The sequence below is a fragment of the Dasypus novemcinctus genome, chromosome 3 (genome assembly GCF_030445035.2).
Source record: "Dasypus novemcinctus isolate mDasNov1 chromosome 3, mDasNov1.1.hap2, whole genome shotgun sequence".
Taxonomy (NCBI): domain Eukaryota; kingdom Metazoa; phylum Chordata; class Mammalia; order Cingulata; family Dasypodidae; genus Dasypus; species Dasypus novemcinctus.
The window spans coordinates 84,174,751-84,190,839 of NC_080675.1; the positions used below are offsets into that span (position 1 = coordinate 84,174,751).

Sequence of the window (16,089 nt, forward strand, 5' to 3'; positions counted from 1 at the left end):
GTAGTGTTGGGGAGGTTGCCTGCATTAGCAGCTGCCACTTTTAACTCACAGTTTTGCTATCTTGATTATTTCACCAACCTTCCCGTGGTGTCCTAATCCCTAGATTAGTTTTTTTCCAGGCTGTTTCTGCCTGTCCTCTAGCTGTTTTCTTGGGAGAGAAGAGAGTCCTGTGTCTTCGTAATCTGCCATCTTTCCAGAAGCCTTTTTTTTTTTAAAAAGGAGGTACTGAGAATTGAACCCAGGACCTTCTGCATGGGAAGCAGGTGCTCAACCATTGAGCTACATCTGCTCCCTCCTACCCTTTTTAGGAGGTACCAGGGATTGAACCCATGACCTTGTACATGGGAAACAAACACTCAACCACTGAGGTACATCTGCTCCCCAATAAGAGTTGGTTTTTCCATTTGTCTGTTTGTTTGAATTTTAGGAGGCACCGGGAATCCACTCGGAACCTCATTCATGGGAAGTGGGTACTCAATCACTTGGGCTGTATCTGCTCCCCCATATCTTATATTTTGCTGGATTAAATCATCCAGCTAAATTCAGTTGCTCTGATTCTTCGTTTACTGAAATTTTAAAAATTTAGAAAAAATAATAATATAGTTTGCTAATAATAGTTTCTCATACTGAGCAAATAAACTTGTGGGTCATCCCAGTTAAAGCATTTTATCCCATGTGAAAATGAACTCTGATGTGAATGTGTGCATAATGGCAAGTCTACCCATAAGGATGCCAGTCTCTTTAATTATTACTCTGCCTCATGTGGTGTGTACAGGAGGTTGACAGGCTGAGAAGGGCCAGTATAAGATGGAGTGTTTGCCTCTCAAGAAATAAGAAAATGAGACAATTTTTAAAATATTCATTTCATTGTAGATAAATGAAAACAAAGTTAAAAAAATGAAAAAGTAAACAGTGGAAAGTATAGAGACTTAAGTTGAATTATTTGTAATATTCTGTATTACTGTTTCAAGAATTGAAACAATTTTAAGTGTGGTGATAAAGTAGGAAAATTATAAACATTTTAAAGTGTTTCTGGAAAAATTATGCTTTTGAGGTAATAATGGTATTGAAACAACTATCTTATTTTAGAAAATATGTATTTATTTGTGAGTATAATGTTACTTTTCAGTTCTTTATAAGTGGTATGTTGGGAATTAGGTTTAGTTTTTATTAAAAGTTTCCTTTCAAGTTATATAAGGTTAATTAATATTAGAGACTTTAAGGATTATAAAGTTATCTAAATATCTTTAAAGTGATAATGTTATCTAACAAAGTTTGGTTAACCACTTCCATGAAATTTCAGTCTTGTAATGTGAATAAAATTGAAAGGGTTTACATTTATTATTTTCCTTTTTTGCAGTTCTGTTACTTCTGTAGGTTAAGGAAAAATAAAAATAAGTATGTCTTTTATTTATTTTTAGGCCCGGATAGCCTTTTTACAAGGAGAAAGAAAAGGTCAAGAAAACTTGAAGAAGGATTTAGTAAGAAGAATAAAAATGTTAGAGTATGCATTAAAACAAGAAAGGTATGTTAGCCTCATTTTCCAATATGAGTAAAATAAGTAAAATAGTAGTATTTTCTTACACTACTGCACAGTGTATTTGAAAACTCTTTGAAAGATACAATCCCTTGCCTAAATACAAAGTGATATTTCAATTCAGTTCTCCCATGGGAAAAGAAATGTAAAATAAAGAGATTAAAATATTTAAAATTGAAATAATTTTTTTTTTATAAAATCTAAAATTTGGATATTTTTTTTAAAGATCATTTATCTCTTCTTTCACTTGGGTATATTGTTGCTCAGTAATTTTCTGTTTTTTTTTCCTTTTACAGCAGTATGTTCTTTAATTGCTTCAAACTCCTTTGCAAATAAAGATTAAAGAAACAGACATTTACTTTATGCTTTATTTGTTATTGGAGAAATATTTATCATAATGAATTAAATATGTAGAAAAACAAACAAGAAAGTTATTCTTTTACCTTTTTTTTTTTTTAATTTTCAGGGCAAAATACCACAAATTAAAATATGGCACAGAACTGAACCAAGGTGATTTGAAAATGCCAACCTTTGAATCAGGTAATCTTGATTTTTCTGTCAGCTTTTTTCATTTTTCAATTCCAAAATAATTAGTTTAAAGTTCATTTTTATATAGTAGGCACATTTTCTTTATCACATTTTGCTTTGATAGCATTGGTTAGGCAGATGATTGACTATTGTAATACTGTATAGAATTTTGGGGGAAAATACTAAGTGAATAAAAGTGTAAGTAGTTTCATCTATATCTCAGTTCTGAGATTTACTTAACATTTTATTTTCCCTTTATTGAAACCTGTTTTTTTGGTAGTAATTAGTGTTGGAAGGTAAGAAAAATCGCGTTTTTTTCACCTGTAGGCCATTCTTGTCCCCTCCTACTTAAACTTCGATTATTATTATTAAAACCCTTTTTATCTGAAGAAGGTGCGATTAACTCAGTTTAATTCTAAAGATAATGGAAATTTGACTAGATTTGAAAACTGTAGAATCAGCCAATTAAGGATAAGAGAAAAGGAAAATTTTATCTACCATTTACTTTTCTCTTAACCAAGCAGATAGTGAGTGTAGGAGTAGTTATGAGAAATTAATCAGTGGAGAGAATTATTCTTATAGGAACAGTTTAATGTTTTAATGTTTACTTGTTTTAGAGATCTTTGTGATTAATGTTGGAGACTACAAGAGTTTAATGAGTAAGGAATGTTTAGATTTATATTATATAGAAATTGAGACTATCGTTAGTAATTTCTTATTCTTAGATGTATTTAGAACTCATTTACATACACATTTTTGATAGTGTAGTCAAATTGAAGCCTATGCTGTTCTTGGATGCTGGTTACCAAGGCAAGAAAACGAAATATATTCTCTCCTTATTTAGATATACATTTTTTCTTCTATTTCCTTATTTGTTTCCACATCTTATAAAGTTTAAATCATGCATGACAAGAAAAAGAAAATGTATCTGTGGTTTTATTTTGTAGTTAATTGTTAAAATAAATTTTAAAAGTTCATTAGTTTTTAGTTCAATATTAAATACTTAGAACTTGGAAGGAACACAACACACATCCAGCCTACAGTTGGCTTATTTTTGGGTCTTATCTACTCCATAACCACAAATTATATCTTTAAGTTGTTTTTGTATGTAAAATCAGGAGACCAAGATTGCCATGGCATGGCTTGTGTTTGACCTGCTTTTCAGTGGTTATGAAAATTCATTCTGATGCTAGGGGACAATATTATGATCTTTATGGAAAAGCAAGAGTGTATGATAAAAAGATATTTTGAGCCTTGTTAACTGTAGTGGTACAGTTACATTTAGGAGTACAGTGGCTTTACCATAGCAAAAACCTGGTGAGTTCGGAGTTTTTTGTTTTGTTTTGTTTTTTAACTTATTTTCTTTTCAGAGTGGCTAGAATATTCAGAAAATAAGTCAGCACTTTCTGGAACTTGAGGGCTGTGCCTTTAACTTCGTCTGCTTAAATGTGAGGAAGGAGGCTGATACTAGCTCTTCATTTTTGATATACAGGCTAAAACAGACAGAATTGATCAACTAGCCTTAGTAGTGCAACAGTTTGCATAAAGCAAAATCCTTAGCAGATAAATTTCACCTGCCTATAATTTAAGTAAGATTAAAAAAATTTTTTTTTGTAATAAACTTTGGTTTTAGAAAAATTTTAGATTACAGAAAAGTTACATCAAAAGTATAGGGGATTCCCATATAATCATGTCCCCCCACACATATTTCCCCCTATTAATAACATCTTACATTAATGTGGTACATTTACTACAATTGAACCAATATTGAAGAATTGCCACTAACCAGTGAAGGTCTGTAGTTTACATTATGGTTTATACTTTGTGCTATGTAGTTTTATAGGTATTGACATGTATATATACATCATTGCAGTAACATACAAAACAATTCCAATGCCCTAAAATTGCCCTGTTTTCCACTTAATCCCTTTCCCTCCCCTAAGAACCTCTATAACCACTGTTTTTATATTAGTGTTGTAAGTTCTTCCATTACCACACATTAACAACTACAGTAACAAATCTACTTTAGTCTATGGTTGCACTCTCCCCTTTTGTTTATTATTCAGATTTGAAGAATTTGGGGTGATGGCCACCCTGCTTCAGATTGAGAGAAGGCTTAGATATTGTAGGGTAGGTAGAAGGAATGATTTTGCTTGCAGTTGTAGATAACCTTTGTTTTTTGGGATAGGACTTGTCCATCATCATCCTTTTGTTAGTTCTGGGTGATTCAATGACTTGGAGAGTAGGTGTTGGCTGCAATTCTGCTAAGATTCAGGGCTCAACTGGCATATGAACAGACCAAAGATTATAAGTCTCTGAGACAATATATTTAATGGGTATAGTGATAATTATAGATTGAAATAAAAGGAATAGAAGAATCATGAGTAGGGAAATTGTAAATGAGTCTGTTATATTGAGTAAATAATAATTATATATTCCAAAATAAGGCCCACTAACCAGATGCTGATTTCTTGGGGTTGTGTGCCTTGCCTGTAGTGTTGAGATATCCCTAGAGCCTTTAGGAGCACTTTTGTTTGAGACTTTTATCTGCTGTGGCAGTTAGTGAGATCTGTCTGAGACCTGCACAAGCGTAACCTCCGGAATGACCTCCCTAATTACTTTGGAATCTCTTAGCCATAAAAACTCTTGTACTTAATGTTCCCCCCTTTTGGTCGAGGTCTTTTTTCAAATGCATTTCTGGTTGGTGCTGATTAGTAATCCCTTGGTGCCAGGGAGCCTCTGGGAATCATATTGTATGTCAGGGGGACACAGGAGTTTATTTGCAGAGTTTGACTTGGACCACATTTGACTAACCAAGAGTTTTTCAGGAAGTAACTCTTAGTCATTCTTTTTTATTAGGCTAAGTTTCAGTTTTATAGGAAAAAGGTTCATAAGTACAAGCATTATTATCTAAGGCTTGCATATTGGTCTCTTTTCTTTTGTTAGGCACTGCCTATGTACTGCAGAGATTTTTGCCACTCTATTTGCGAAAGTAGCAGGATGTCCCAGGATGGGAGTTTAATATTTTGTTGGCTACTGTGTGGGTCTCCATCTACTGAGAAAACACACTTTGACAACACAAACACATTCATGGATCTCATAGAGGCATGCCCATTTGCATCCCTCCCCATACATCCCTCCACTGCTGACACCTGCACCAGTGACACACATGCTGTAGATCCTGAAAGGACACTCCCACAACTGTATTCTCAACCAGCATCCTCGGCCTCCCCAGAGAACTTAGCTAAAAACTGTTTTATCAATAAAAGAAAAGAGAAATGTAATAAAATCCAAGCATTTTATTCACAGACACAATAGTAAAGCTGGTTGTGTTTACTTTTATAAAAAACTATTCAGAATGTTTAGTGAAAAATAAAAACCCGTAGGGATGGCTAAATATAGTCTAAGCAAACAAAAAACAATTATTTGCATTATAGTATATACAGCAATAAACACTAAATAGTGGTGCCTTTTTACATAGCCCAAAAATGAATCAAAATGTTAAAAAAAAGAAAATGTCAGATATTCGTTTGGACAGAAGTACAAGTTATTCCAGGTTTTACATACCTCTCAATAATACAAAAATTAATGAATTATATCTTAAGCCTTACCCTGTTGTAAAAGGGGTCGTTTCAAAATATGTAAAGAGCTCCTGCAAATCATTAAAAAAGCAGATGATCCAGTGGAAAAATTGGCAAAAGACTTGAAAATGCTCTCCTCCCCACAATAAAGAATATCCAAATTGCCAGTAGGCATATGAATAATGCGCACTTTTATTAGTTACTGAAGAAATACACCTTTAAGCCATAGAGCAATTAAGTTAGAGGCTACCACAATGGCTAAAATATAAGAGACAATACTAAATGTTAACAGGATGTCATGGAACCAGAACTCTCAGACACTGGTGTTGGGATTGTAAAGTGACTTGGCAGTATTTTCTAAAGGAAATAGCATATTATATCCTTTGACCCAGTATTCCACTCCTAGAAATACATACCCATATTCATCGTAAAGATGTGTAAGAATGTTCCTAGTATCATTATTCATGATAGTAAAATACCCTTCCCTTCCCTTCCCTTCCCTTCCCTTCCCTTCCCTTCGAACTTGCTTATTCTATATAATTCATATAAGCAAAATCATGTAATATTTGTACTTTTGTTGTTTTATTGTGTTCTTTTTTCACCAATTATGTGTTATGTGATTAAAAAACAATGTTATAAACAGAAAAAATTATTTTAAAAATGGGGAACTATTAAAATGCAATGATTATTTCCAGGAATCAGGGAAATTCGTATATTTCAGGAAAGAATGAGAAAGTGTTAATAACAGGATTGTTTAGAGAATTATTGCCTGTCGAAGTAAATGGAATTACTACCAATGAATATTTGTTTGACCAAAGATTCTGAATCTAACAACTGTGAACCATTCAGTGAGTTTTCAGCATTTGTTTTGAGGATTGACCTCCCGTATCCCTCTCTTCTATATTGTCTTCATTTTTATTATGGGAAGTTATTTCCATAATATAATTAGTACCAATGGATAGTTTAAAATTCCACTCTTTGTGATACTTGTTGAAAGTTTAGTTCACCTGAAATTGAATCCTTTATTAAACTCTTTTTTTTAAACACACACATCTTTTTTATTGGAGAATAAAATGTGACTCTTAAAACAGGTATTTGTGGTTTTCAGTAATGAAAACTACTTTGATCAGTGTAGTTTTCATGTAAACAGTATTTAAGATGGTTTTAATAGTCTCAGAAACCATGTGAAAAGTATACTATCTTCAATAATTTGGAAATTAGTAAAAAACTTTTCAGGTTTAACATTTAGTTCTAAAAATAAAATTCAGTAGATAAAGTCTTGTGATGTAGACTTAAAGTTTGATGATATAGACTCAAAACAACATTTCATTCAAAACCTGGGCCTGTCATTCTTTACTTCCCAGCAATAATGGTATGTATTTGATATATATTTTTTTAGTTTTTAAAATTAAATTAAATTAAATTTAATTTAATTTATTTCTCTCTCCTTCTCCCCGTTGTCTGCTCTTTGTGTCCATTCGCTGTGTCCTTCTGTGTCTACTTGCATTGTCAGGCAGCAGAGGGAAACTGCGTCTCTCTGTTATGTCATCTTGCTGTGTCAGCTCTCCGTGTGTGCAGCACCACTCCTGGGCAGGCTGTGCTTTTTTCACACAGGGCTGCTTTCATTGCGGGGTGCATTCTTTGCGTGTGGGGCACCCCCACGCAGGGGTGCCCCTATGTGGCACGGCAGCACTGCACGTGGGCCAGCTTCCCACACGGGTCAGGAGGTCCTGGGCATAGAACCCTGGACCCTCCATATGGTATGTGGATGCTCTATCAGTTGAGCCACGTCCACTTCCCTGAGTATTCTAAATTTAATAATGGGGAAGTTGGTTACTAGGTGATTAGGTTAATAAATTAAAAATGAATGATCCACAGTAAATATTCTGTAAAAGTTTTTTCTGTCCTTTATAAAATATTTAGGTATATTTTTGTGGCAATTTATCCCTGAGAGAACTTTGGCAGTATTTCTGAGAGTTGAACTAATGCATGCAAAAACTTTATTTTTTAATTTTTAGAAGAAACCAAAGATACAGAGGCACCTACAGCACCTCAGAATAGCCAACTAACATGGAAACAAGGCAGACAACTGTTAAGACAGTGAGTAATGGTTTATTTTCAGCTTTATTTAAAGATCTAAATATGAAAGCACTTCTATTTAGTTAATATGTAAGTAAAAAATTATTTAAATGTTGTGGGACAAAATGAAATGTTTTTCATTTTTCTTTTGTCTTTGTATTACCTGAAATTTTTTATAAATGACTTGTCAAATCCTCCTTTTAGTCAAGTTTCTGAGGAATCTTTGATGTTTGAATTCTTTGCTGAGTTGACAGTATTTCTATAGCATATCTTGTCTGTTGTTTTCTGTTTGCTCTTCTCCCTTATATATTGAAAACTTTGGTACTTGGAACCTACTGATATATGGGGTAATTCCAGTAATTCAGCTTTCTCACCTCTAGACATCTTTAGATGTGTGGTCAGGCATTGGACCTTGTTATTATCTAGAACTACCCTACCTCTCAAATGTACCATTATTGGACAGTCATCTCATGTACCATCTCCGTCATTCCAGTTCCCTTGTTATTTGACCGTTGACCTTACCTTGATCTTTATACCTCTGTGTCATTTTCCTCTTTAACTCTTGTACCTGCAGTTGGTTTTATATGGGATTTTGTTTTGTTTTGTTTTGTTTGTTTTTATTTCTCTAGTTCCAGATTTCTTGCATCAAAAGTGTCCATCACCTCTTCATTAAAAAGGTGACAGAAAAGGTGTGTGTCACCTTTCTGTTGTACCCTTAGCTTTCTTGCTGTGCATATCTTCCTCTTCCTACCCCACATCCCATCATTCTGTTATGTATACTTGCAGTATCCCAACCCTATTCAGTTTTATGGCTTCTTTTCTTTCTAATTAACTGTTGGAGAAAAACAACAGAATCATGGGAATGCCATTACATATTCATGGTTTCCTGTCCAAACATTTGCAGAGTCTTTTTCTGTAGCCCTGGTCTTTTCCTTTTCCTATTGTCCTCAGAGGATATTCTAAACTTTTACCACATCTCAGCCTGTATTTTCTCATTATCATTTTGAGCACATCAGGTCCTACTTCACTGAAGATATCATGGTTGTCAGATGAGAACTACTTTAACTTTTTGCTTTTCTTTCTGTAAATTACATAAACTTCATATTCATTAACTCAGTTTCTGGCGTTCCATTCAGGGGGCTTTATGAGTCTGGACACATACATGACTAAAACTCAAGTTTAACAGTAACAGATTGTTGATTGGAAGGATGCTGGGATAGTGAGAAGTGCTGAAAATCAAGTATCAGGAAGAACAAGAGCTGGGGATAGCTCTGAGGCCTCTTAGAGACTAGAAACACCTAGGGATGCATTCTTGCTTTCAACTTTATTATTTTTATCTGCACACCAGCTTTCTCCATATAGCATAGGACTCCCTATTTTAGTTAAAACATTTTCAGAGAAGGATTAGAATTAGCATGAACTGATCACGTGGCTGCTCATAAGCCAGTAATTTTTTTACCTGGTCATATAGATCCTGACAGCTCATTCAGACTTCATGATTAGAGTGTTGTGTTAAATTGCCCTCTCTCTCCCTCACCCCCTAAAAGAGGATTGCATTTTTCTAGTAGAGTTGGTATAGCTATAGCTAATCATTACTTAAGACTTTTATTCTGTCCTTTTTTTCTCATTCCATTAGACTTTTGAAGAGTAGTTTATCCCTATACTCTTCCCTTTTATTTCTTAACCATCTGTAGTCTGTTTTCCATTTTGACTGTTCTGGTGAAACTTTTATCACATATGTATTCAAGGCACTCCTTTTGTTCATATTTGATCTCTTGGAAGCATTTGACATAAACTCTTCATTCCCTATTTAAAATTCCTTTTCTGCTTGCATGACAGCACTCTGCTATTATTCCCCACCTCCTACCTATTTTCTCAAATCTTTTCATTTTCCTTTGAACTTCTTTTTCTTCTAACCCTTAGATATTTGTGGAGTTTTCATACTTTCTGTTCTCTGTGTGATTTCATTTTAAATCCATGGCTTCAAATGCCACCAAACTAATGAGTCCCAGCTCTACCTACCCAGTTTAGTTCTTGAGCTTCTGACCTTGTACAGGTATGTAATGAATACTGTTTGCTTATTTCATAGAAACCACATGGTTAGATAGGTGTCCAATAAAACTGATTCTAACCCTTTGTTTTCCTTTTCATTAATTGGCACTGCTCTCCAGTCATCCAGCCTAGAACACTGAAAGTTTTCCAGAATATGTGCACTTTTTTCAAATCTACTGCCACATTTATTTGTGCACCAAAAGTCTCAAAGATTATACTCTGCTTACTTTTTTCACTTTTGTTCTCTTCTCTATTCCTACTCTTTACTGTGTTAATGTCTAACTGGTTTCCCTTTTATCAGCCTCAGTATCACCTAACAATCTTCTGTTTTTCTGCCGGTAGTATTTAATTCTCCTTTTTAACATCCTTCATCAGCCTTTCGAATACTTTAGGAAGAAATTCTTTAACTTGTCACATAAACCCATTCTTAAAACAACTCTCATTATCTGTATGTTATGATGCAACACCCCCACCCCCTCTTTTCCATTCTCATCCTGGATCTTACATAAAGTGCCCTGGTTTAATTATAGAGAAAATTTGAAAACCCCAAGACCAGAAGAATGCTATGGGATCTTGATCCTAGAAGAACTAGCCTGTTCATCATTCTCTGGTTAAAAACCAAGGTTTCAACTTAGTATATCACTGTTCTAAGGTTCATGTCTTTCTACTCATTCCCTTACCACTACTTGAACTTTTTTTTTTTTTTTTTGAGGTAAATATCCAGTAACTTCTGAAAGCTTTTCAAGGCACTAGGGCTTTACAGGTTTCTGAATAATTAGACCTTAATTATATGGTTGAATATTACTTAAATTTTGATTTATAGTTGGTGTTATTTTCTTAGAACTAGAATTAGTCCATAGAGAAGAAAGGAAGAATATATTTCATAGGATTGTTTTTCTAAAAAATTTTTGATATGATTTTGAGTCTTGGCATATGCTAACAGTATGTAGAATTTACTATTATAAATGTTGTTTTATAGATATCTTCAGGAAGTAGGTTACACAGATACAATATTGGATGTACGGTCTCAGCGGGTAAGGTCATTACTTGGACTCTCCAATTCGGAACCAAATGGATCAGTAGAAACAAAGAATTTAGAACAGCTCCTGAATGGAGGTGAATCTCCTAAGCAAAAGGGACAAGAAATCAAAAGGTATGATTTATACTTATAAGTTGACATTGTCATATAACGTATATTTTGAGTCCCCTAGTTCTTTGCTACTGCTGTTAACAATTTTAAAAGCAAGCAGAGTTCAAATTTAAAGACGCCCCCCCCCAATGGCACCATGGACAAATAAATGTTTTGTTTATTTGTTTTTTGGAGGTACCAGGGATATAGTTGAACTGTTAAAATTTTGTGCCTTTTAAATGCTATGTAAAGATACATTGAGGTTACCACGAGTGGCAAGCAGGGACAATGGGAAATTAATGCAAAATGAATGTAGGGTTTCTGTTAGGGGTGAATGGAAAGTTCTAGTAATGGATGATGGTAACGATACTGCAGCATTGTGAATGTGATTAATCTCACTAAATGAGTGCTTGGGAGGGTTGGGATGGGAAGTTTATGCTATATATATGTTTTTATGTTTAAAAAAGAGAAAAACTAAAGAGATAATGACAGTTAAATGCAAGACATAGTACTGGGTGGGATCTAAGAATAAGGAGAAAAGCCTCAAAGGCATCAGAAAAAAATTGTTATATAAAATGTAAGCTTTATATCAGTTTTAAATTTCTTAAACTTGATAACTGCACTTAAGATTACATAAGTGAATATCCTTGTTTGTAGGGAATGTACATGGAGGTATTACGTGTTCAGAGAGTTTGAGGTGAGCAACCTGCTCATGGATAGATAGGCAGATAGATGCAGTGAAGGTTTCAAAATGTTTAAAATTGTATCTAGGTAAAGGGGGAAGTATATTAGACTTCTCTGTGTGGTGTTTGTATTATTTTTGCAGCTGTCCTGTAAATTTGAAAATATTTTAAAGTAGTTTTTAAAATTTACTAAACTGTTTTATTATGTTCTTAATTTGGATTAATGGAGGAAACCAATCTGGCAGGGGCTGCATTTTAGATTATTTTTATGACCATGTTCTTTTCAGTACATGAGATCATATAGTTCACCCTCTGGTAATGAAATTTGAGGCCAGAAGGTTTAAATGACTTTGCCCTAGGTAAAGCCACTAGTTAGTGATAGCAAAAACTTTCATTGTGAGTATACAGCTGAATTTTTTACCTTTCTGTTGCTGCCTCTACTGTTAAAACATTTCAACTACTTTATGAAAACACTGCATTTTGTTTGTGTGCTGGAATAACTCAATTAGTTAAAAAGAGATGGTTTAGTACATAAAGTAATTATCACTATTACCTACTAAATGAGTGATTCTGAAAGACTTGAAAATTCTTTAAAAATCAAGGATCCTTTTTTTAAGATAAGAAAAAAACCCTGTGAGACATACAGATTGTCATAGTCTTTATCTGATTTACTGAAGTGTCAAATCTGGGCAGCCTGATAAACAAAACTTCGGTATTTACTGTTCTGGTCCTCAAATGTTTTGGCCAAGCTTTATGGTGTTCTAAAGCTTTAAGAGATGCTAAGTTTACGTTGCTTGTTTATGATGACTTTATTTTGAGAAATAATAGAGCATTTGAAAATGTGATATTAAAGGATTATTTTTTAATGTAATTACCTAAAATATTCTGGACAATAAACACTGGAAAAACTAAATTAACAGAGAGCAATCATTTTACTTTAATCCTAGAACAAAAGTAATCTTTCAAGCATTGTTTTCTTGGGGAAAATAATACATTATAAGTAAATTGTTATTTGAATTGCTATAACTATTTTCATGTACTATTTTAAAATAGGAAACATTGAAAAATATTAGAATTAACTATGAGAATAGTTGGATTCATCTTTTTCCCCTCCTACAGGCCCTCTGGCGATGTTCTTGAGACATTCAATTTCTTAGAAAATGCTGATGACAGTGATGAAGAGGAGGAAAATGACATGATTGAAGGCATCCCAGAAGGAAAAGACAAACATCGGATGAATAAACACAAAGTAGAAACCTAATTTATATTCTCATTAGTTATAATATATATATATTCTAAATTTAATGTACTAAATATTAAACTCAGTTTAATATTTTGGAATAGGAATTTTCAAGACTTAAGTTAAATTGAAAGTGACTATCATGTCAGTTAGAAGTGTTATATAGTTAGCTCTTCTTGAATTAACCACATATAGTGGGAATTACTTCACATAAACTATTCATTCCCTATTTAAAATACCCGAATGTACAAGGAAGGCTTTGTTTTTAGTATACAACTAATTTTAGTAGTTTTGAAACTTTTTCCTCCCTCAATTGAAAGTCACTGCTGAAGTCCATTTACTTGTAGTCAGTAAATTGGACATAAGCTAACTAAGGATTCAGTGGAAATACTCCCACCCTGGGTGAGGGAAATAATCTCTGGATTGTAAGATTATGTGTTGACATTCTTGCTCTTTGGTTTGAAAAAAATTTTTTCACTTTTGCTTATAACCTGAAAAATAGGTTTATCTATTTTAGTGGTAGCAGATTTAGCTATAGGAGTAAAAGTAGATTAGGCAATCCATTTGTAAATTGTCAGAGTAGTGTATGATATAAAGTGTGCAGAAAGAGAATATATTTATTTGTGGTTCTTTGGGATAACACAGTAATGTGGACAAAGTGTCCTTGTTCCTCAAAAGTATGTAGTTTACAGTAGCAGTTTTCAACTTTTCTGCCCTTTTCACAGGTGTATCATACCCTATTGAGTGAATAGAAATTTTGATCCTTTGCTATTTTTTGGTCTGGGGGGTAAAACACTATTATAATTATTACAGCTAATAACATATTAATTATTATTCTTATTAACTGTGCTCTGTCCTTACTAGCTAGGTCATGGGTTATGGACTAAGTTTGCAGTTCTCCATATGTAAGGTCAATTCAAGATATTGTATCTGAATGCAAGTGAGTGAATGGGACTTTAATAGGAGTAACTGTGGATCTACTATAATTTATAAGGATTTTAACCATTCTTATTACCAAATGACTTACGTCACCACCTCACAGCTGATCTTGGCACAACACTGTTGAGAACCACATATTTAGAGAGTAAAAATAAATATGTAAGTGTAAAGGTAATTGTGTGAAAACATTAAAGGACCCCTTTATATTTTAGCAAAAAGACAACTCTTGTCTTATGTTCTTTTTGCAGATAGGTAATGAAGGTTTAGCTGCTGACCTCACTGATGACCCTGATACTGAAGAAGCCCTGAAAGAATTTGATTTTTTAGTGACTGCTGAAGATGGTGAAGGAGCTGGAGAAGCACGGAGTTCGGGGGATGGCACAGAATGGGGTAAGGTGATAAAGAAATACAGGGTAGGGAGGGAAATGTAGCCTTTTCTGATGAGTTATTATTAAATATTATATGTGGAATGTATATATCGGAATGTGTGGTGGTAGTTAGGCAGAGCAAGGGGAAAGAAATAGTATTGACTAATTTCAGGGTATCTTAAACCAATTTATTTGATTTAATGACTACACTGTTTAATATATGGCTTCTGATAAGTTTTTTTCATTTTTGAAATTTGTTTTAAAATTGAAACATTTAGTTGATTTGGAAATTGACTTCCTTTCCTCTTAGCGGTTTTTTTTTCTTAAAATAGGTATACATTCTGTTTTAAATATTCCCATAGGGTTACTGAGGTGCTTACTACAAGTGTTTTCATTTAGTCATCAGCATGTTATCTGGTAGATAGAACTCAAAAGTGTGTTTACAGAGCTTAAATATATATTTCATATGAACACCACAGCTGCTAGATTTAAAAATCACTAGATTTTTTAAAACTACTTTTGTGATAGGAAACACACTTGGATAAAAAAATGCTTCATGTATTATTAAACTTAATACTGCCAGCAGGAGAGAGAAAATATAATGGGCAATATACTTATTGACTATCTTGATATAAAAACGATTCTAGTACGGAAAAGAGCTTATATTTCTTACCAACCTTTTCTTATTGTTTATGATTTTCAGGGATTGTTTTCAGACCTTCACTTCTCTATTCTCCTAGATGGAAAGAGAAGAGGTACATTAATTCAAAACACAAGAAAACTCCACAATTACTTTGTAGATTTGAATGTACATTTTTGTACTTTTTGAAATGCCTGTGTTACCTAACCTAGGAGTTCACCTTAATTAAGATCAGTAAAAAGTATCGAAGTTTTCTACTTTCAGCTTCTCTCTGCAGCCCATTCACTGTTGGAAATACCATCTCTTTTTCTAATAATTTCTAAAGAACTGTTCACTTTTTTTCCTGTTCATAAAAAAATCTTATATGTTTTAGAAAGTTTAGAACCCACAGATATATATGAAGAAGAAAATTAAAAATCACTTATAACACTACCATATAGAGAGAGCTTTGGTTAACATATGTGTATGTGATACATATATGTATGTAGAAAATATATAGATATACATTTAATTAACAAAAGATTTTACTATATTTTGATTTGTAACCCACACTTTTCACTTCATATGTTCTTCTGCAACACAATTTTCACTATCTACATAATATTTTGTCAAGTATGTGCACAATTATTTAACTAGGGCCTTACTGATGCACATTTAGGTTAGGCAGAAAGATTTAGTTTTAGGCAAAAAAAGATTTAGGTAAAAAGATTAACAGAAATTTCAGGAATTTGATTTGTGTGAAATGGCATATTTCTTTAATATCAAGCACCAAAGACTTTCTACTGTAGATCAAAATTTCAAGAGAGGACCTAATGAATGAATGATAACACAATCGCAATATTTTACTTATTTTCTATCAATATTTGAAAGTGACGTTTATTCCTTGCATAAGTGGATGTAACCAACAAAGTCTGCCCTTTCCAGATGAGATTTAAATGTTACCTTTTCAGCATTTTAAGTTCATGAGAAGATAAAGGACTCCTTTTAAGTACATCAAGCAGTTTCTTTCCTTATGAAATGAGAAATGCCAAAGGATCTGTTCATTGTACCTGCAGAACAGATGTCATATTCTTTTTCAAAAACAAATTGAATGGATATATAAACGCTCCTTTATATTTATTTAATTCATTCACTAAAAATTGGGGTTTGCTTATAATAAGTGGGAAGGTGATCCTTTTCAGATTTAAATTATTGGACGAAGGCTGCAAATTTTTTTTTTTTAATATTATAACTTGTCTTGCCCTAATGAAACATTCCCTAGTACCTATCCACATTTGGTAGTCTTTGTTATTTTTCATTTTGTATACTAGCAG

At 33.2% G+C, this 16,089-nt stretch overlaps 1 protein-coding gene across 4 annotated transcripts in view; it reads left to right on the forward strand.

Moving 5' to 3' along the window:
* Positions 1-16,089, forward strand: part of STRN3 (striatin 3) — a 122,647-nt gene that overhangs the window by 63,425 nt on the left and 43,133 nt on the right. For all 4 annotated transcript variants that reach the window (XM_004467931.5, XM_004467929.5, XM_004467930.5 and 1 more), the window contains exons 2-7: positions 1,422-1,525; positions 2,004-2,077; positions 7,665-7,746; positions 10,757-10,930; positions 12,709-12,838; positions 14,017-14,158. In XM_004467931.5, coding sequence (XP_004467988.2) covers positions 1,422-1,525; positions 2,004-2,077; positions 7,665-7,746; positions 10,757-10,930; positions 12,709-12,838; positions 14,017-14,158 — 706 coding nt within the window. The remainder of the gene's footprint in view (positions 1-1,421; positions 1,526-2,003; positions 2,078-7,664; positions 7,747-10,756; positions 10,931-12,708; positions 12,839-14,016; positions 14,159-16,089) is intronic.